Here is a 23,987-nt window from a genome sequence, read left to right as displayed (position 1 = left end):
ATACATGGTTAGATTCAGCATATCAAAGAACCCCATATATTCAATTTTTGTTAAAATCAAACAAAGTTTAATTTTGGACCCCAACTTGGACAAACTTGAAAACTGGGCCCATAATCAAAAATCTAAACACATGTTTAGATTCAGCATATCAAAGAACCCCAAGAATTCAATTTTTGCTAAAATCAAACTAAGTTTAATTTTGGACCCTTTGGACCTTAATGTAGACCAATTTAAAAAACGGGACTTAAAATTAAAAATCTAAATACACGGTTAGATTTGGAATATCAAAGAACCCAAATAATTCAATTTTTGATGAAATCAAACAAAGTTTAATTTTGGACCCTTTTGACCTCAATATGAACCAATTTGATAGCGGGGCCCACAAATAAAAAATCTAAATTCATGGTTAGATTCAGCATATCAAAGAACCCCATATATTCAATTTTTGTTGAAATAAAAAAAAGTTTAATTTTAGACCCCAACTTGGACCAACTTGAAAACTGGGCCCATAATCAAAAATCTAAACACATGTTTAGATTCAGCATATCAAAGAACCCCAAGAATTCAATTTTTGTTAAAATCAAACTAAGTTTAATTTTGGACCCTTTGGACCTCAATGAAGATCAATTTAAAAAAAGGGACCCAAATTAAAAATCTAAAAACACAGTTAGATTTGGCATATCAAAGAACCCCAATAATTCAATTTTTGATGAAATCAAACAAAGTTTAATTTTGGACCCTTTTGACCTCAATATGAACCAATTTGATAGCGGGGCCCACAAATAAAAAATCTATATACATGGTTAGATTCAGCATATCAAAGAACCTCATATATTCAATTTTTGTTGAAATCAAACAAAGTTTAATTTTGGACCCCAATTTGAACCAACTTGAAAACTGGGCCCATAATCAAAAATCTAAATACACGTTTAGATTCAGCATATCAAAGAACCCCATATATTCAATTTTTGTTGAAATCAAACAAAGTTTAAATACTGGACCCTATCTTGGACCAACTTGAAAACTGGGCCCATAATCAAAAATCTAAACACATGTTTAGATTCAGCATATAAAAGAACCCCAAGAATTCAATTTTTGTTAAAATCAAACTAAGTTTAATTTTGGACCCTTTGGACCTTAATGTAGACCAATTTAAAAAACAGGAACCAAAATTAAAAATCTAAATACACGGTTAGATTTGGGATATCAAAGAACCCCAATAATTCAATTTTAGATGAAATCAAACAAAGTTTAATTTTGGACCCTTTTGACCTCAATATGAACCAATTTGATAACGGGGTCCACAAATAAAAAATCTAAATACATGGTTAGATTCAGCATATCAAAGAACCCCATATATTCAATTTTTGTTGAAATCAAACAAAGTTTAATTTTGGACCCCAATTTGGACCAACTTGAAAAACTGGGCCAAAAATCAAAAATCTAAATACATGTTTAGATTCAGCATATCAAAGAACCTCATATATTCAATTTTTGCTAAAATCAAACAAAGTTTAATCTTGGACCCTTTGGACCTTAATGTAGACCAATTTGAAAACTGGACCCAAAATTAAAAATCTAAATACACTGTTAGATTCGGCATAACAAATAAATAAATGTGATCAAAGATTTTACAAATCTAATGCGCCATACTGTGCAATTAAAGATTACTTCTTGAAATTTTTCAATATTTGAAATTTGAAAAAAAATAATATTTGAAGAATAATTCTTTTTAATTTCTGAAATCTGAAATGAGAAAAAATTGATCCCCCCACAATTTCTTTTTACCCCCCCCCCCCCCCCCCTTTTTTCCCCCAAAAAATTCTTTCCCTCAAGATATGGTCATAATCTCAATTCAAATTTCCAATGGAGTTGGCAACCATAATTACCCATTTAAATTTACCATAGTGCTAACTTAATCTATTTTATAATAGAATTAAAAATATAGTGTCAAATCTTTCATATGGATTTTTTTGTTAAAAAAAAATTTGGATTACCTCCCTTACACTGTTTTAAATTATCTTTATTGTTCATTAACCATTACTTTATACATAATTTAAAAGCAGTGTAGGGGAGATAATTTCAATGATGTATTTGATTTATCTCCCTTACACTGCTTTAAATTATGTTTTGTACTAAAGTATTTGTCCATTAACCAGGACAACCTTGTTTTTCCCCCTTTTTTGCCCCTAATTCCTAAACGGTTTGAGCCATAACCCCCCAAAGCAAATCCTAACCATCCCTTTGTGGTATGGAAACTTGTAGTATAATTTCAGAGAGATCCATACGCCGTTCCACAGTTATTGTCTGGAAACTAGAAAATGCTTATTTTTGGCCCCTTTTTGGCCCCTAATTCCTTAACTGTTGGTACCATAACCCCCAAAATCAATCCCAACCTTCCTTTTGTGGTATTTAACCTTATGGTAAAAAATTTCAAAAAGATCCATTCACTTAAACTAAAGTTAGAGTGCGAAAACCAATGTGTCTACGGACGACGACGACGCCAACGTCATACCAATATACGACCACAAAATTTTTTTGCGGTCGTATAAAAAGTTAACGACGACGACGACGGACGCCAAGTGATGAGAAAAGCTCACTTGGCCCTTCGGGCCAGGTGAGCTAAAAAGTTAGAATATGATTTTTTGAATTCGGGGGACAACCAATTTCAGATATTTCTAAATTAAAATGCCAATGAATACGAAGACTCAAAACAACAATTGTTTTTAGTTCAATGGTGAAAGGCAAGGAACATTTGTTACAGTAATGTTCATGTCACAATATTTTCACACAAATCATGACATAACTTTTGATAAACAGATTATTACAGTATTTGTTTTTATCAGTTTACAATTTACAATTAGACAGAAATTTAACATGCAAAATATCTCATTACAAGTCAATAACTTCCTGTTAAAACAGAAACATGAATTAAAGGACCCACTGTCCAAACCCGCCCTTTTTCATAGTCCCATAGCCTGTCGGTTTATACATGTTTAACTGTACTGATATCTGACCGACTAATGTCTTTTATACAAACTGTTAATACAAGATAATTGAGAAACTTCAAATAATTTTATGAAGAAAGCAGATCTTCAAATATTAAGTTCAAAAAGCTTCAATCTGGAAAATCTCAATAAGCAATAACAGCTTTACCATATTTTATATATATGTATTTTACAATAAGTCAGCTTTCATACACATACATGAAATTACACCAGCACAGAATTTTGCGTATATCTTGGTTCTTTATTCTGCTATGAATGAGTAAGTTTAAGTAAATTAGACAGAAAGATGGACATAGTTATTACTACATGACTCAACAAGAATGTGTCCATAGTACACTGATGCCCCACTCGCACTATCATTTTCTATGTTCAGATGACCGTGAAATTGGGGTCAAAACTCTAATTTGGCATTAAAATTAGAAAGATCATATCATAAGGAACATGTGTACTAAGTTTCAAGTTGATTGGACTTCAACTTCATCAAAAACTACCTTGACCAAAAACTTTAACCTGAAGCGGGACAGACGGACAAACGAATGGACGAACGAACGAATGCACAGACCAAAAAACATAATGCCCAAAAATAGGGCATAAAAAAAACCTCAGTGGTGATATTTTAACAGTCAGATTTTAATATAAGCCAACTTTCACAATTTAGACGTGAACTACACGATTTTTATCTTTTGTCCTGACTGCACAATGAATAAAGCTCTAAAACATGATTTTGGGAAATCTATATAAAAAATTGTTGATTCCTAATTTGAACTTTTCCAATGGGAAACAATGGTGATTAGTGATAATTAGCTAATCACAAGAGTGCACACGATGAAATGTCTCGCCTTCTTTACTAATCATTGATATTATGTGGATAGTCCTAAATATAAAGCTTTACTACAACTATCACATACATTTAACATGATCCAAGAAAATGAGGTCAAGGTCATATAAACCAAACAAGAAATACATGTACACCTTACAATCTTAAATATAAATCTAAATATAGTTGACCTATTGTTTATAGTTTCTAAGGTACAGACTTAACCAAGAAAACTAAACATTGACCAATGAACCATGAAAATGAGGTCAAGGTCAGAAGACACCTGCCAGCTAGACATGTACACCTTACAATCATTCCATACACCAAATATAGTAGACCTATTGCATACAGTATAAGAAAAACAGACCAAAACACAAAAATAAAATGCTCTGCTGGGGCGCAGCTTGATACGACCGCAGAGGTCGAACCCTGAACAGTTGGGGCAAGAATGGACACAACATTCAAGCTTGATACAGCACTGAATTTGGATTGTAATTAAATATTTGACACAGCATAGGTTTCTGACACAGAATGAATGTGGTCTCAGAACTTAAAAAATTTTAATTTACCTATTCAAACAATATCATTATTATTTGCTTTTATATATAAATCAGAAATAACCAATTTAAAATGGAAAATTTTAAAGAAGAAAAAGGAAAAAAAAATCCCCCCCCCCCAAATTTTTTGAACCCCCTTATGATTCATCACCCACAAACTCAATCCCAGCCTTCCCTTTGTGGTATGGTACCTTGCAGTACAATTTCAGAGAGATCCATACACTTGAACACAAGTTATTGTCTGGAAACTAGAAAAATGCTTGTTTTTTGGCCCCAAATTCCTAAACGTTTAGGGCAATTACCCCCAAACTCAAACCAAGCTTCCCCTTTGTGATATGGAACCTTGTAGTACAATTTCATAAAGATCAATACACTTACACACAAGTTATTGTCCTGAAACTAGAAAAATGCTTGTTTTTTTCCCCCTTTTGGCCCCTAATTCCTAAAATTTTGAGGCGATTACCCCAAAAATCAATCCCAGCCTTCCCTTTGTGGTATGGTACCTTGCAGTACAATTTCAGAGAGATCCATACACTTGAACACAAGTTATTGTCTGGAAACTAGAAAAATGCTTATTTTTGGCCCCTTTTTGGCCCCTTATTCCTAAACGTTTTGGGCAATTACCCCCAAACTCAATTCCAGCTTTCCCTTTGCGATATGGAACCTTGTAGTACAATTTAATAAAGATCCATACACTTACACACAAGTTATTGTCATGAAACTAGAAAAATGCTTGTTTTTTGACCCTTTTTGGCCCCTAATTCCTAAAATTTGAAGGCAATTACCCCCAAAATCAATCCCAGCTTTCCCTTTGTGATATGGAACCGTGTGGTACAATGTCAGAGAGATCCATACACTTACACACAAGTTATTGTCATGAAAGTAGAAAATGCTTGTTTTTTTGGCCCCTTTTTGGCCCCTAATTCCTAAAATTTGGAGACAATTACCCCCAAAATCAATCCCAGCATTCCCTTTGTGATATGGAACCTTGTGGTACAATGTCAGAGAGATCCATACACTAACACACAAGTTATGTCTGGAAGTTACAAAAATGCTTATTTTTGGCCCCTAATTCCTTAACTGTTAGTACCATAACCCCCAAAATCAATATCCACCTTCCTTTTGTGGTATTGAACCTTATGGTAAAATTTCATAGAGATCCATTCACTTAAACTAAAGTTAGAGTGCGAAAACCAATGTGTCTTCGGACGACGACAACGACGACAATGTCGACGATGACGCCAACGTCATACCAATATACGACCACAAAATTTTTTTGCGGTCGTATAAAAACTTAACTATAACCACTGAACCATGAAAATGAGGTCAAGGTCAGATGACACCTGCCAGTTGGACATGTACACCTTACAGTCCTTCCATACACCGAATATGCTAGACCTATTGCTTCTAGTATCTGAGATATGGACTTGACCACCAAAACTTAACCTTGTTCACTGATCCATGAAACCAGGTCAAGGTCAAGTGAAAACTGTCTGACGGGCATGAGGACCTTGCAAGGTACGCAATTACCAAATAGAGTTATCCTATTACTCATAATAAGAGAGAAATTAACATTACAAAAAATCTTAACTTTTTTTTCAAGTAGTCACTGAACCATGAAAATGAGGTCAAGGACAATGGACATGTGACAGATGGAAACTTCGTAACATAAGGCTTCTTTATACAAAGTATGAAGCATCCAGGTCTTCCACCTTCTAAAATATAAAGCTTTTAAGAAGTTAGCTAATGCTGCCGCTGCCGTAGCTGCCGCCGCCGCCCGATCACTATCCCTATTTCGAGCTTTCTGCGACAAAAGTCGCAGGCTCGACAAAAATCAGTATTTCTCATGATTGCATTTACATCTCCTGATTAATAGGGTATTTTAAAAACTTTTTTATATGATCACTACCAGATGATGAGCAACTAAAGCTAGCACTCATTGGCACTCATACCACATCTTCTTATATCTATGTAACATTAAAACAAAAGAACTAATTAAGATATTACAGTTGCAATACAGAAACTTAAAAGAATTAAAAGTTCAGTTCCATACAATAACTAGATTCTATACATACCTGCCAAAACAGATGGTCCTAACTGTTGCCATAGTAACAATGTAGCCAATGTAATCTGGAATGGTGCAGACCACAACATCCACAAATATCCTGACATATCCTGAAGTCTCTGACAATCAACACCCATGATGTTTACAATCTCACCTACAGTTGATGTCTTCCTGGCTTCATTGTTCATTGTAAGGGACTGTTTAAAAGGTCAAATAACTACATTATTTGTGACTAAGGAGTGAACTTAAAATGTTGGTAATATGGACTACAGTTATTACAGAATGATACAAGAAGCATGTCCTGATGATTTATTTATATTGGTGGAAATTAATTTTAGTAGATTGAGAAAAGAGGGGTGGTAGGAGGGGGTGTCATCCCGAAAAATAAAGCATTCTTTCCTGGATCCCGAAAAATTAATCATTAATTCCAGAGTACCGATGATGTAAATCACAAATTCCCATGAAAATAACGGCCCAATCCTGAATTTTCGCAAAAAAAGGCCCAATCCTGGCATCCCTAAAAAAGTTCTTCCACCCATCAGGAAAGATTAGAGTTTCATGGAAACTAGTGATTTTGTTAATTTGACAAATTCTGAATACTGGCCTTTAGGAAAGTTGTACTTCCTTGTTGTTTTTAATTTGTGGCTCCCCCTATACTAACAAAATCCATGAATTTTAATACATGTACCACACAAATAAAAATGAATCCACAGTATTGATTTTTTATACTGTAATATACCATATTCATTTTATGGATCAGGTCAAATGATTACCTTGATATTTCATTATATACATGTATTGTGTTATCTTGACAACTTTAAATAAGAATTAAATAATACAATTTTTACGGTGGGAATAAAAGAAGCTTTTGGCACCTATGAATTTAGTCCTGAAAGGATTCTTAAACAGAGGTAAGCACTTTAAAGAAAATAGAACAGTATAATAGACTATTCTGATATTACTGACTTTCGACTCCGGAGTTAATAATTTTTGTTACTTACTCTGTGGTAGGACATTCTGGTACTTGGTCAAGAAAGAGCAACTGAACCATGTAAAATCCAGCTTACAATATGTAAAATTTGGGGGGAAGAATAACTGTTTTATGTTTTCTGTATGCGACAAAAATCATTGGAAATGTTTTTTTCTTTCTCAAAATTGTAACCTCGATTTTATGTTTTTTAGTTGCTCTTAATTAACAGTGTAACAGAAAGTACTATCACAGAGTTGGTAACCTTTCGAAAATTATATACACAGAAGTCAAAAGTCAGTAATATGAAAAAACTCTTTTTAATATTCAATGCCATTTTCTCTCTTTAATAGCATTGTCATCAATAAATATTTTGAAGTTTGTGTAAAAGAGTGTAAAAGTTTTTACATCATACAAACCTTTTTGTAAACAGCAGCAATCATTGCCGATCGGGCCCTCATTCCTGTACTCATACCGATGTGAAAATTCTGATGGAAAAATGTTGACTGTAGAAATGACACAATAAAGAAGGCTCCAGCTAATGTATAACCATGCCATTCTGGTTGCACGTTTTTACCGGATTTTTTATTTGTTGTGTACCCTATCAAGGCACTGAAATGTACAATGATATATCTCTTATCATTTATAAGTGGTAAAATTTCTATGTTCAAATCAGATATCTAACTTATATTTGCAATCCTGAGGCAGCCATTTTGCTGATTTTCCGTCATTCGTAGGGAATAATTATTTTATATAAACAGCAATCAATATAAAAATTGAACTTTTATCTATTTTTCTTATCACTAGTTCTGAATAATATGATGAGATCAAAACAAACTTGTTATTTATCTGAGGAAACAATGTGGACCACCCCCACACAATGGCAAAAGTCTATAAATGCTTAGGGAAACTCCAAAAATAATTTTGACAACAAACCAAAATAAGAGGTGCAGAATAACATTATATGCACGATATGGTTAAGTTATATGGAGTAAAAAAAACAGACAAGATATCTATAATTTATCGCTATTTTCTTAAATTTGCTTTTGATTTTTTTTTTTTGTGACAATTTTTCATTTCATGCTACTCAAGTGATATGGATTTTCTCAGTCGAGTAGAAAGAGAATGAATGACGTATTAAGTCTATGTCATTGATTTTAACTAGGAAAACAGAGATAAACATTTTATCAATGGTTTTTTCAAACTCCAGGATGTGTTTAGGCTACATCTCATCTCAGGGCTATTGCCCTTTGTTTAACTGAAGAACAGTAAAAGTGACGCTACCCAAATTTGTTATTGATCTGCGTTTTGTAGTAATTAGTATTGTGTAAAAATTTCATAACATTTGGTTGAGGCAAACTTAAGTTAGAGAACGGAAACAAAAAATTCAGCAATTTTTCTTTTTGTAAAGGGGCATAACTCTAGAACAGTACTAGTGCACCACCAAAAATCAAACTTGATCTGTATTTTGTGGTAATAAGCATTGTGTATAAGTTTCATAGCATTTTGTTGAGTCAAACAAAAGTTAGAGAATGGAAACGAAAAATTAAGCAATTTTTCCATTTGTAAAGGGGCATAACTCTATAATGGTTACAGTGACGCCACCTAAATTCAAACTTAATCTGTGTTTTGTGGTAATAAGCATTGTGTATAAGTTTCATAACATTTAGTCGAGGCAAACTAAATTTAGAGAACAGAAACGGCGGGGGCATAAAAACATTTGATAATCTTTAAATGCAGAAGAATCAAGAATGTGTCCATAGTACACGGATGCCACACTTGCACTATCATTTTCTATGTTCAGTGGACCGTGAAATTGGGGTCAAATCTCTAATTTGGCATTAAAATTAGAAAGATCATATCATAGGGAACATGTGTACTAAGTTTCAAGTTGATTGGACTTCAACTTCATCAAAAACTACCTTGACCAAAAACTTTAACCTGAAGCGGGACAGACGAACGAATGGATGGACGAACGAAAGGACACACAGACTGAAAATCATAATGCCCATAAATGGGGCATAAAAATCAACTTTGGATGAAGATCTTACTATGATTGTACAAGTCAAGTTTACAATGACATTTTTTCCAAGCATTCACATATGAGTCAATATCCCTAATGCACCTCAAAGTTAGGTACTCAACTATAAATAGAAGTAAAAAAAACTGTATGCAATGATATTGGACATCATGCTATTTTAAGTCATTGACTGAGCTTCACCATTTGTGTTTTTTTGAATAGCAGAAGCCTGTACAATAAAGGTTAAAATGAAATAATTATTTACATAGGAGACAATGGTAGCCTTTTGGGGTCCTGCTTTTTTAATATAAAAGATCTGTTGATAAAACTGTCAAATTCTGAATTAAAACCTTTGGTTGTGAATAAAACTGAAAAAGACATATGGTGCTGCAGCTTTTTTTGATAGAAAAATGGCATTTTTTAAGGGGACTCTATGGTTCCGAAATTTTTGAAATAGTAAGAATGAAGAACACCCCTTTTGCACAGAAAATGTTGCTCGTCACAAAGAGTTTCCTCCAAATTTCTAGCTATTTCTACACCAAAAGCCAACACTCATTGCTCACTATTTCAATTTTGTTTTCTAATTAACTGGGCAGCAGAAAACAAATTTACTTCTACCTATCATCTTGGATGTAAAAACTAGGTGGTGTCAGTCATCTTTAATTATTTCCTTTTAACTTATAGATGCAAAAACTTATTAAATGTTTGTAAAGAACTGAATTTCCAAATAATTTAACTGTGTGAAAATAGACTTTTCACTTGCAGAAGCAGCATATTGTGGGGCCTTTCTGGGTTGCCCAATTTCAGAAAAATTTATTCTGACTTCTTACCCCAAAAATTTAACTGCATCTGTAACAAGAGGCTCTCAAGAGCCTGAATCGCTCACCTGTAATATTTTGCTTAAATCTTTCATCAATGATCATTTTTGCTTTTCAATATATATTAATGAGCGGCTTAAAAATGCCATTTAAATGTTCTTTGTATCTGTCATATTTTTTCTTCAAAAGCACAAAAAAGGCATTTTACCCCTATGTTCCATTTTAGCCATAGTACAAAATTTATACTAGATACTCTGAAACTCATTAAGCCCAATTTAAAGTAAGCAAACTAATGAACAAATTGTGAAAAATTGTCTTTAAAGGGCAATAACTCCTTAAGGGGTCAATTGACAATTTTGGTCATAAAAAACTTATTTGTAGATCTTACTTTGCTGAACATTTTTGCTGTTTACAGTTTATCTTTATCTTTAATAATATTCAAGATAACCGAAAACAGCAAAATTTCCTTAAAATCATCAAATCAGGGGCAGCAACCCAACAACAGCTTGTCTGATTCGTCCGAAAATTTCAGGGCAGATAGATCTTAACCTGATGAACATTTTCAGTCCGTGTCAAATTTGCTCTAAATGCTTTAGTTTTTGAAATATAAGCCAAAAACTGCATTTTACCCCTATGTTCTATTTTTAGCCACAGTGGCCATGTTTTTTTGACGAAACAGAAAATAAAGCACAAACTTTATTTTAGATACCATAAGGATCATTCAGCTTAAGTTTGGTTGGAATTGGTTCAGTAGTTTCAGAGGAGAAGATGTTTGAAATAGTTTATACCGGACCGACGATGACGACGACCACGATGGATGACGACAGACGACGACGACAGATGCCAAGTGATGGCAAAAGCTCACATTTCCTTTGGAAAGGTGAGCCAAAAATGTCTCAGCTTCTAAACGTACCATCATACATATCCAAGTTACGATATGGACAGAGGAATGGAGGTAAAGGCTACCATTGTCGCCTAGATGAACTGCGCATCTTGACCAATATAAATTTTTTAATATTGTTATGACATGTAAAAAGAAAAATGTTATTTTGTACATACCTTAAAAGTATAGGTGAGGTAAACTGCATCAAATCGTACATGAATTTACAGAACCATGCTCTCAACATCGATGGTCCATATATTTTACACAGTACTTTAAATAGGGAGCCTTTATTTTCTTTCTTCACTGGCTTTCCAGTTTTAAATGTAACAGATGGTTGTCTTGACAACAATGGTGTTTTCTCTGACGATCGATGTTCCTGATTAATGGATTGTGCAGGCCGACTATATTTGACACTTTTTCTACAAATAAAGGTTTAAATATTCATCAAACTAAAATATATCGAAACAACATTTCATTTCACGGAATTCCATTATTCTTTCAAGATTCTTTTTGAAGAAAAAAATGCCTTCTTTTTTAAAATTTAATTCATTTGTCTACCATATTTCAACTGTATTATTACCATATGTCAAAATGATTAAAAACAATCAAAATTACATTATTACTCAACTGGTTCTGCCTACTGAACACTTGTTCATTAACTTGAGAGAATTATTTATTTTATTTCAATATCAAATTTTGTAATGAGCAACTTTCCTTTCTTCTGAAACAATAAAAGATTACAAAACTTCAGTGCAATTTTTTTTTAATCTTTTTCACAGGAATGCAATACACGCAATATATAATGCTTACAAAATTTAAACAACTTTTCATTGTTTGTTTTGTTTATGTATCAAAGTTCTTTTTTTTTTTTATTGATGTAATAAATGCACGATTTTGTTTTCAATTTTGCACAAAGCATGTACTTTTAAAGGTGAAGGAAGTGTAAAATAAAAAAAGGTTCAATTCTGAAAATATAAAGTTGTAAACATTATTTGGTAGTGGGGTTATTAAAGTCCTAACATATCTAACACATTACTCCCATTCTCAAAACAAAAAAGGTAACTGAATATAATGACTACCTTAATCATAAGGTTTGTATGTGGAAAAAACAATTATTCTTTTGTATAGGACTTTCTAGAAACTCACTTACAAAAGCCAGAATCTGATTTAAAATCATAATAATAAATAAATAACACATAGCTGAGAGGGTGATAGAGCAGATTATTACCCTGAGAAAACATTGTCAACTGAGGCGAAGCCAAGGTTGACAATGTCTTTTCGAGGGGTAACAATCTGCTCTATCACCCTCTCAGATATGTGTTATTTAATTTATTATACTGAATGTTCTGTTATTACTGTCGATTAAATTTCAAATTCAAAGTAATAAACTATGACGTCTTGTACATAACAACCATCCGTATTTAATAAAGCGCACACTTGATCAAGCGTCTCCGTGAAGGGTAATAGAGTATTTGCCATAGGATAGAGTCGTATTTAATAAAGCGCACACTTGATCAAGTGTCTCTGTGAAGGGTAATAGAGTATTTACCATAGAATAGAGTAAATTAACACCCTCATATAAGCCAATCAAAATATTGTATTTTTACGTGAAGTATAATAACATATATTTATTTCCCTTGTTGGGAAGAATACTGGTATAAATACTGGTTCGCTGCAGTGCAGAGCAACTGTGAAAAGGTTTCCAGCTTTATAATCAAGTTTGATTACGAGTATGTTGGAAGACAAAATATCATTAACAATTTGTAAATCTATATAAACTAAATATTATCTTTAAATCAACAGGGATTAAAAATCTCTAATCACTGACTCTTCATTGAGATTCATTGCAGGGAAAATGTTCTACTTCCCGACAAGTTAGATACCTAACTTCAAACTATAATTTTAGAGTAAAATTTGCGATTCTGGCAATGAGATTCTGGAAAGGGTTATACCAGGATGTGAACAGTGAGGTATAGGAATTAGTAATGTGTACAGTCATAGGGAATGTGTACAGTCATAGGGAATAATTATGTCTGAAGTGCACAGGAATGCCTGTTGATATTGCTTACTTATCTATAGAGAGTTCTTCTTCCATTCTACAAGATGACATTAATACTGATACTGATATTTCAATTCACGAGTAAAAGTTATAGAAGATGAGTTTTATTTTTTAATAAAATGTTCGTATATAATAACTTTCATGAATTATTGAATGCACAAACTGATGAGCACTGTCAAAATTTTAATAACTTATAAGACTGCAAATCAAAAATGTTATGGTTAATGATCACTGAAGATAAAGATATACATGAAAATTTAGGTCATTTTCTTATGCAGCGTTTTGAATTGAGGTTAAAAAAAGTCTGCAAAAGGCTAAGTTTCTTATTTTAGTTTATTTATATATGTTAAAAATTTTAAAAAAACAACATAACAGCATCTATTTGTATGCATTATACATGTATATGTTAATGCATAATGTATGTGTTAATCTGAAGTCAAATTGTAAAGGTGCTAATCCAGTTCTTGCATTTTACATGTTGAATACATAAATATTTCGTAATTGCTTGCTGCTTTTACATGGGAGGAAATTACCCTCATATTAGATAATTTGGAAACCCCCCCCCACAAAAAAAAAAGACTCTGAACAACAAAATATCTTGAAAGTTTCTTGGATGATGTTCAAAGGGAAATAATCCATATAATATTAATGGATTGTCTACCCTATTAATTCATTGTTCTGTAATGTTATATCTTATTATTTTGTTGTCGTAAAAAAATCATTGTAATCACTGCATGAAATTTAAAACCTGTAAGGGTCCATGATTGGTCAAATCAAGAATTTCTATTTCTATTTCTATACATCACATTTTTTTATAAACTTTATATACAGTTTTCATTTGTTGTCTTTTTATAAGAAGCATAAATAATATAAATTACATACTCTATTAAACTTCAAGAAAATCAAAATTCAAGAAACTGAAAGAAAAAAAACAGCATTATACATCCAAACATTGATTGTCCTTTTCTGAACAAAACAGAAAGAAGATTAAGAAACAAAAGACCTCTTAAGAATTAACTTCAATATGGGCACATATATTTTAACAACATAAATCCAAACAATTAATTGATTGATTGATTGTTAGTGTTAAATGCCACTTTTAACTCTCAGTTATTTTGTTGCTGCCCCTTTTTTATCAGTAGAGGAAGCATCAGTACTCTGAGAAAACCGCCGAACAATTTTTGAACAGTGATTACAGAAGTAAATAACTATACAAACTCTCTGATCTTCTCATGTTTTGCATATTCCTTTTTCCAAGCTTCATCAAAGGTTGGTATAACAACATCACTTTTGTCTCTTGGGTGAAGTTCTGAAATATCAGCTTCTTCTAATGGTTTCTTGTATCCTATTATAATCAGTCTGAAAAGACATTTAAAGAGGCAAACATCATATTAGCAAATATCTAAATATATATTGTAGTACAAACCAAAATGTACATGAATTATTTTTTTATGTTTTATGTTTATGTACACAGAATCTACACCATTTTACCTATAAAGAAAAAATAACTCTGAAATATGCATTTATTTATTATATTTTACTTCATTTTTTCTGTAACACAGATTCTAATTTAATTAATTTTATGTATTTCATTCATTTCATTCATATTTATTATAGTTTCAATTTTATTAATCATTTCAAGCAATAGGAAACTTAAAAGCTACATGAGCTCACAAATTGATGAAAAATAATCCTGACGATGGCTTGTCCACAGACCGGAACATTTTGATTTTTAAAAAAAATGTTTCATTATGACACCAGTATGAATTCCTACACAGGCTAATAGTTTTCAAAGTGTTGATGAAATTTTCATCTGAACTTAATTTTTTGTGTATTTTATTGATGTACAAACTTGTTATCTAACACACTTAAAATAAAATCCCACTAGGGTAAACCAATTATCTAGAATGCTGATAAGTATTGGACCCTAATTAACATAATAAAAATAGACATATCTCGACTAACAGTCAAAATAATTCCTGATCCAAACTATTTTTGATTCTATTGAAGATTGTTTTCATATGATGGGCCTACTTAAATCACATTTCTTTGTTTAAAGTTTCTCTCCGACTGTAAATTGTAGGGATACCTAACTGTAAAAATCTATTGGAATAAATGCACTTAGGCAAGTCCTTCATCTGCATATAGGAATCAATAGTGTTCTTTCATTATAAATTAAAATCATTATCCATTTTATTCTCTTGACATACCAATTTACATATGGTACAAATAAAGAAGTTAAAGACTAAGGTGCTATAAAGTTGACAACATGTACTCACCCAGTCATCCACCAAAATGTCAATCGGGATAAGAATGAAGCTTCTACTTCCAAACATTGTTTCTGAAATGGTGAATGGAAACTTAAATGATATTTTAGTTCTTTAAGTTATATTGCATCACAGTGTACAGTAAATGATAAAAGTTTCATGTTCATATGAAATAACAACCAATGTTTCACCAAACCCATACACTTTAAGCATGAGTAAAAGAAAAATTTGATGTCAATCAAAGGTATTGGGTAAATGTCAATGAGACAGCAACCCACAAATATAAATAACCAAATGGACATCTTAAGCTGAATTTTGCTCATAATTGAAGGCTGTACAGTGACATATAGTTCTTTTAAACTTCTATGTTATTTGGTCTCTGGTGGAGAGTTGTATCATTGACAATCATACCACATCTTCTTATTTTGATATCTTAAGGATTATTTGGATAACATGTTTCTTAATCTGTAATATAAGTGGTCTATCTGCCATGCTGATAGAAAGATTCAATTCCTCATCCATGATGCCTCATTTTACAGCACTGCTCTGTGTTACATATGATGTACTTACTGTATTTAATTCATAATATCCTCTTCTTGTAATCTTCTCAGCAAAACAATGGAGTACAAACTGGACCACTATCAGGAAGAAATACACATAAAATATGCTAAATCTAAAGAAATCCTTATGGTACACCTGTAAGACAAAAAGTTTATTAAATGTTGGCTTTACATCTATATAAATTTTAAGCAAATATTTAATGGTGATTAAAAACATAGTTTTTGCATACCGGGTAAATCTTATTTAACTATTACCTATATCTATATATTCCAGACAAGTCAGTTGAATAAAGGAACAACACTGTTTGAAAACAGTTCATTTTTGTTTTTCATTCATCTGTAAAAATAAAGCTTAAAATATTGTAGCAAGTGATTAATGGATTCCACATAATTTCTCCAATGTATGTGTATCCATTTTTTATTTTCAATTTTAAAACCGTTTTTTGTTAAAATATAAGAGGCTCCAAAAAGCCTCTTTGAAATCACCTCTTCCCCTTCCCATATGTTTTATTTCAAAGAACTCTATATACCCGTACATGTTTACCATCAATGCTATACTCCTCTTATTTTTTTAGGGTCAAATTATCTAATAGTTGTATAAGTGGCAGCTATGTCAGATTGTGGTCGAAACTTGATGTTTCAAACAAAGCTTTATTAATTAGTGGCCTTGGGCTGCTTTCTGCTCTTTGGCTAGGTGGTTTTCTCTTTGACACATTCCCTGTTTTCATTCTCTATTCTATTACTTAACATTGACCTTGTGGTTTCAATGAATAGCTTTTCTTTTTTATGTGTTGCTGGGGCAGAAAACATCAACAATCAATTAGTACAAGTCCAGGTTCAAAGCAGACAAAGATAGTGAAGAAATTAAATGGAATAAAATGAACTCCAACAAGACCAGGTATGTCTACAGGGAAAGACAGACAATAGACACCATTGGATGATATCAGGTCACATGATCTTTCAGGCCAGGTAAGCTAAACTAGTATGGTCATTTATTACTTACATCTTGTTCAATCAATGTGTAGAATGGTATTATTGAAGCTACTAACATCAATAACCAGAATATAAATAGAACTCCTGATGTAATAAATCCTCTGATTCTCTCAAGGTATATTAATAATATTGTCAACAACTGAAATAAAAGTAAAGCAAATGTTTTAGATGTCATTAAGTAAGAACATTTATAATCAAGAATTCAAACAAGAAAGAAATACTGGTTATTAAGAATAACATATATTAAACAAGACATATAATCTTTATTTTGAAAAATGCTATATTAATTCACAAGATTCTGTTGAAATTGACTGCAAATAATGAAATATACATTGCTGTTTTTACAGTTGCAATATTTATCTTTCTACTTACATGGATGAGTTATTGCAATATTTCTAAATCTGCACAATCTTATCGTATATCAAAATATTTTTACTCTCTCTCTCTTTCACACACACACATAGGATGGCTAATCTAATCATTGAGTATATGCTAACAAATTTACAAATTAGGTACCTGATATACATATTAGATGTATGATGATCATCATTGAGACAGCAACCCACCAAATATTAAATCGAAAAGACATTTAATAGTAAATGTTTGGTCTTCAATAACAGAAAAGAAGAGTGAGCCCTGGATTTTTGTCTTATTACAGAATATAGCATTAATTCACATATACAGTGTACAATACACTGCCGAATTACATTATATATTGCCAAATTAACTTACAAAGGTAGCAGCCTTAAGTGAATGAGCTACAAAAAGAGAATTGTGAGTTCTCTTACTGGCTTCTTCATCATCTTTGTTATTAGCATCTCGTAGTAATTCAACGATCGATAGGAAAAACAATACACCACTAACAAACTGAAAATATAATACATAGTAATTTAATCAATTGTTCTAGAGTTATGCCGCATAACTCTAGAACAGTAAGAGTGACACCACCAAAAATCAAATTTGATCTGTATTTTGTGGTAATAAGCATTGTGTATAAGTTTCAGATCATTTGGTTGAGGCAAACTTTAGTAAGAGAACGGAAACGAAAAATTCAGCAATTTTTCCTTTTGTAAAGAAGGATAACTCTAGAACAGTAAAAGTGAAACCACCAAAATTCAAACTTGATCTGTGTTTAGTGGTAATAAGTATTGTGTATAAGTTTCATAACATTTGGTTGAGGCTAACTTAAGTTAGAGAACGGAAATGAAAATGGGATGAACGGACGGAAAGACGGAAGGACAGAAGGATGGTCAAGGGTAAAATGTTAATACAACTATCTTTTTGTTGTTTGGTTTTTTTGTTTTTCTTAAGTTATTTGCAACATCTGATGCAAAGATTGATGCAACACATCACAGGTCCTAATTCTTATCATCTACATGGACAGAACAAGTTATAGCTGTTTTGTTTTGCTAGCTGAGAAGTTTTCTTGGCAGACAATGCCTAAAAGTATTTTATATGACCCCTACCTAAACTGTGACATGGGGATATAATGAAAAACTTTTTTGTATATTTTGATTAAGTTGTACTTAATTAATAAAAATGTAAAATTAAAAAAATTAAAGATATTATCTTTACATAATCAAGTTTACATTTCCTTGTTTTTCAACGAAATAATTACTAAACAAAGAATATTCTATTGATCTATATCTAACTTGACCCTAATTCAATAACAGTGATAAAATAAACTTTCAATAACACTGTTACAGTCAACAAAGGTTATCTAGCTATCTTTTCTCATAAAATACTACATGTGAAACATTAAATGTTCCCTAAAATACGCTAGTTTTGGTTCTTAGCATTATGTATGAGTTTCATCAAATTTGGATGAGGAAAACTTAGAGTGCAGAAATGAAAATGGGATGACAGAAAGACGGATGGACGGACAGAAAGACGGAAGGAAGGACGGTCAAGGGTAACACTAAATGCTCATGTTGCCTACAGCGGGTGCACAATAAAAGAAGAATGTGTCTGAGGACACAAATGCCCTGCTCAAGCTTTACAATTTTAAATAGTTAAAAAGGGGCACAACTCTAGAACAGTTGGCGACTCTCTACCCAAATTCGAACTCTGTCTGCTAGTTTTGGTTCTTAGCATTGTGTAGGAGTTTCATAAAATTTGAATGAGGAAAACTTAAGTTATAGAGCGGAAATGAAAATGGGATGAACGGACGGAAAGACAGAAGGATGGTCAAGGGTAACACCAAATGCCCCTGTTGCCTACAGCAGGGGCATAATGAAAGAAGAATTAGTCTGAGGACACGAATGTCCCCACTCAAGCTATGCAATTTAAAAAAGTTAAAAAAGATGCATAACTCCAGAACGGTAAGCGACTCACTGCCCAAATTTGAATTCTGTCAGCTAGTTTTGGTTCTTAGCATTTTGTATGAGTTTCATAAAATTTGGATGAGGAAAACTTAAGTTAGAGTGCGGATCAAAAATGGGATGGAAGGAAATTCAAATGGACAGAACGACGGTCAAGGGTAACACTTAATGCCCCCGTTGCCTATGGTAGGGGCATAAAAATTAGATCATTTCATTGTTCGTACCCCAAAAAAAACATAATGTCACATCATTGGATGAATTCTATTGTTTACAACGATTTTAACCAATCACATCATTTTTTGTGTGTGTTGTTGAAAATTTAACCCAAAGTTATGGATTCTGGAACAGAAAATTTGACAAAAACTAAACAGTGCTAAATTTGACACCAAATGACGTCTACTCTGAGGTCAACATATGGTCTTTAATCAATAAACTGGTGTCTATACTAATACCTATGCCTCAAACTCTAAATTACCCTGTAGTAAACAAATTTAAAAGAGATTGTTAAAAATCTGTAGTCAACAACAAATTCTTCAATAAAAAAAAATAAAACATAAATAAGAAAAAAAGACAGAACTGACTATACTGGGAACGTGCAAAAGTTCATATAGCGGGGTTAAACTAGTTGACAACACAGAAATATTACACATGTACTAACAGTTTTAGCCACACTCAAAAATGAGTGAGGACGAGAAACTCCATCTGCATTGAGAAGATGATAAAGGTAGAACGGTGCACTGAGCCACAGGAAACCACATGGTACCCAAACAAGTAACGTCTGCTGGAAACAGTCTGTGAACTCTGGGTAATTACCATTCAGTAATCTAGTCTCATCCTGTTAAAAAAATTGAAGAAGTTAACCTCATATTTCAAATAAAAGCAAAGCTTGTACCTCAAATATGTAAATGGTCATGATAGTATTTGGTCAGGACTAATAATTATCAAAATCTCATCATTTTGTTTACAGTTGAACTTATTATAGAATGGTTACATGTACATATATGAACGCAACATTTTTATTGTCAGTATCTTCAAAAGTATCTGAGAATTTTAAGGTTTTGGGCTTGATGAATATAAAAAAATAATAATGGAATGTGAACATTCACATAAAAATACCTGTCCAATTGGAAGATAATTTTACAATAATTTAGGCAGTCACATGAAAAGACCTATTTGTTTTAAGAAAAAAGTTGATTTAAACTTTTCCAAACTAGTTCATTATTATCTATTACCAATATGTGGGTTTTTTTCTCAGTTACTGTAAATTCAGAAATTATTGCATGCATTTATTATTGCAATTTTTGAAAAATTAACAAAAATGCGAGTTTAACTATTGCGAATTTTAGAAAAGCTACATACAAATATATGTATTTGATATCAGAATGCGAGTTTTTATAATTGCGATACTCAAGTAGTCGCGTTATTCGCATTCATAAAAACCTCGCAATAATTCCTGGATTTACAGTATTCGCTGGTCAAAATTCAACTGCAATGTCAAATTTTCTTGACCTCCTTTGATTTTGCTATTATGACGTCTGGAACTTAATAGATGCTCTTAATTGCTCACCTTGAAAATATGCCATTTCATTATTTCTTTCCACCTTTTTTGATTTACAATTTTTTGGTCAAAAACAAATTATTTATTTTCCAATATACAGCTTTTTAAGTGCATTCAAGTGAAATCATGGCCAGTATTTTTTTTTCTTCAGTGCCAGTACCACTTTGAAATCATGATCAGCATTATTTTCCTTCAAAATGTTCAAAAATAAACCCCCTCTCAAAAATCAAATGGCACTCTTCTAATAAATTGTCAAATAAATACCACTGAAATGATTTGTGCATTTGAATTGGCTGGTTTATTAGTTTTGCTATCTACAGTTTCTATGTATCCCATTAATGTTATTAAGAATATATTTAAGGCATCATGGCATTGTCAGTTTGTCTTCAACTTATGAAAACCGATAAATTTATCCACATAGTATCATTACGATCCTTATATGCCAGTTGTATTTTAAAAGACAAATGATTCTACTAGCTATTGAGCATCATTTAATGTACTTTAATGCATTTGGTCAACTTAAAACTATTGTCCTATCGGTTGTCAGGGGTTATTTTCGAAAGTTCAAAAATATTTTAAAAAATTCTAATTAAATATTTCATGGAAGGGCAGACTAAAAATTTTCAGAGGTTGAAGACTATTTACCCTAGATACATGTACCATGAAGTTTTTTTTGAAGTTATGCATTTTTAAGATCCACCAGAAAAGTTTGTCGTCAAGTACTTTTAGTAAAAATTTGTTATTCGAACACACCTACTCTGTTGTTATGACTCATTACAATTTCATCTTTTCGTACTGTAAATTTTTAATGTTATTGTACCAACCTATAGCCTAAATATATAAAAATAATAGAATCTGAAGCGAGATGATGTACCAAATATTTTTCTTTTATACGTTTTCAAGACAGAATAGTCAACTCAAACATGCCTGAACCTAAAAAGGTGTACTCGACTTTCTCTTTTGATGAAATTATTGCCTATTTTGGGGATTTTTTCCAAAAAAAAAGACACCTTGGGCAGAGATGCAAATTAATGCTTTAGAAAGATCAATCTATTATCTTTCTTTGAAGTTTTTTTCAAGCGGAAATTATGCTTATGCACAAAAAAGATCCACGAGAATTTGCACCTACCACAATCGACTGTATTGTGAAAATTTGTCTATAATTTAAAAGTGTACAAATATCTCGAAGCTCAATTCAATAATATAAGTAAAAACACATACATAAGATGCATTAAATCCTAAGTTAGGCACATTCATTAAAAGCCCATAGAAACAGATGTAAACAATTCAAATTTACCAACTTGGCCATTTTTACCTTCTCTAACAAAGAGTTCCATCTCTTTTGTTTAATTTCAACAGGGTTTCTGCCTGCAGTCCTGGAAGACTACATGCCTTTTTTAGAAATAGTTCAGGACTTACCAGGTTTTAGATTACCATATCAAATTCTATGACAAATATCTATTTAAGTTCTTTAAAATATTTCGATAAAATATGTAAAATTTGGCATTTTACTATTTTAAAAGCATTAAATAATCAATTCTAATTTTATTCATTTTTATTAAATTGATTTTTAATTTTATTAGACAGTTTATCAAAGATCTAACTAACCAGGATTAGGAAGAGCTTCTGCTTGTACATAAAAAAATATAGCAAATGTACCCAAGAATTACAATTGATGTTACTTCAACTATTTTTTACTTTAGAACACTTTTGGATGTGTTAGGGCATTTTGGCACATTGGCTAAATCTATAGACCCCAAAAGTAACCCTGGCCCTGTTCATAGAGTAGTGGACATAGCGTTACCTTAGTTACAATATATATCATATTTGAAGAAATTTTGCATCTCAAAGATATGCAAATAAAATATCTATCAACTTTCTTTACTCTTGTAATATTTAGAGTTATTGTGTGTTGGGTATTGGCTTTTAGGTTAGATGTTCCATATTTAGTCCTACATGTTGATTATTTAATGTTATATTTTAGGTCATAAACTAGAACTTTGTTGCATTTTCAGCAATTACATGATAATATAATTCTTCATTGAAAATCAGCTCTGATTTTTTCTGGGGAGGGATTACTTTGATCATCCAGGCTATGAAACGTAAAAATATTAAACTGCTGCGACAATAAAACAATGCATCATTGTCATTGAGAGTGAGACTGAGTCTGATTCTTGATAAAAGTCACATTGATCAAGTAAATGAATTCGGTTTTGTCGTTATGGGAAAAATACGTACAGTCGCACCATAGATGCAATTAATTAAAGCAAGCATAAACTATTTTTCTACAGTACAAACCCATAGAGAACCACCACAAAATTCTTCGAACGACTGGACCATTTCTCCTGAGTTCACTTCATGATAGGTTAAAAGTTAGAGTAACTTCCCTTTTATAACCACAAACCTGTTCCTTGACGTAACCGACATCGACAGAGATAGCACTATTCATCGCAGGGAACCAGGGCATCGTTTTCGTACGTCATCTAATAATAATAATAATAAATTCTTTATTTAAAGAGGGTAACTCAATTAGAAGAAGTCTAATTTCCATTGAGGTCCTCTAAGTTTACGAGGACTTACGAGAACGTAAGTTTGACGATATATTTCTGCAAGATTTCGACTGCGAGTGTCGTAAACGTAAACGTTAAAGTTAGAAAGGGTGCTTCCTTACAGGGCCGCGTTACGTATTTGAACTGTTTTGTGAGTGGTGTTTTTTACAATTATTTTAGTTCGGTTTTGTTTTTTTCTAACCATTGTCTACTCTACTTTTCTCTACGTTTTTTTTGGGGGGGGGGGAGGGGGGGTCTGTTCGATTTTTGTTGTTGTTGTTATATTAGGAGCATTGTCTTTATTCTTAATTTTCACCGAGTTTTTCCATCTGCTTTTTGTTAAGGGGACCTTTCATTTGAATTTTATGGGGGAGGGGGGGCTAGGATGAAAAATTTTGTCCTGCATTTTTTTTAGTTGTAATCTCTGTCCTGCCTTTTTATTTTACACTCTGTTCCCTATCCTTGGTTCGGTCCTTCCTTTTTTTATTAGTTTATCCTAACTTTTTTTACATAAATTGTCATCCTGCCTTTTTTTTTTTGCCAAG

The 23,987-nt window shown here is 32.1% G+C and overlaps 1 protein-coding gene across 1 annotated transcript in view; it reads right to left on the bottom strand.

Annotated features, from left to right (window-relative positions):
* LOC127701652 (multidrug resistance-associated protein 1-like) overlaps positions 1–23,280 on the bottom strand; it is a 74,109-nt gene extending 50,829 nt beyond the window's left edge. The window contains exons 1-10 of the mRNA XM_052205641.1: positions 23,192–23,280; positions 19,994–20,170; positions 17,747–17,881; positions 17,025–17,153; positions 16,032–16,157; positions 15,474–15,535; positions 14,413–14,553; positions 11,312–11,554; positions 7,834–8,026; positions 6,458–6,644 (exon numbers count right to left, since the gene is read on the bottom strand). Coding sequence (XP_052061601.1) covers positions 6,458–6,644; positions 7,834–8,026; positions 11,312–11,554; positions 14,413–14,553; positions 15,474–15,535; positions 16,032–16,157; positions 17,025–17,153; positions 17,747–17,881; positions 19,994–20,170; positions 23,192–23,233 — 1,435 coding nt within the window. The 5' untranslated portion in view covers positions 23,234–23,280. The remainder of the gene's footprint in view (positions 1–6,457; positions 6,645–7,833; positions 8,027–11,311; positions 11,555–14,412; positions 14,554–15,473; positions 15,536–16,031; positions 16,158–17,024; positions 17,154–17,746; positions 17,882–19,993; positions 20,171–23,191) is intronic.
* Positions 23,281–23,987: the final 707 nt, after the last annotated feature.

The sequence above is a fragment of the Mytilus californianus genome, unplaced genomic scaffold (assembly GCF_021869535.1).
Source record: "Mytilus californianus isolate M0D057914Y unplaced genomic scaffold, xbMytCali1.0.p SCAF_5, whole genome shotgun sequence".
In the NCBI taxonomy this organism is placed as follows: Eukaryota; Metazoa; Mollusca; class Bivalvia; order Mytilida; family Mytilidae; genus Mytilus; species Mytilus californianus.
This window is presented reverse-complemented; position numbering and strand designations above follow the sequence as displayed.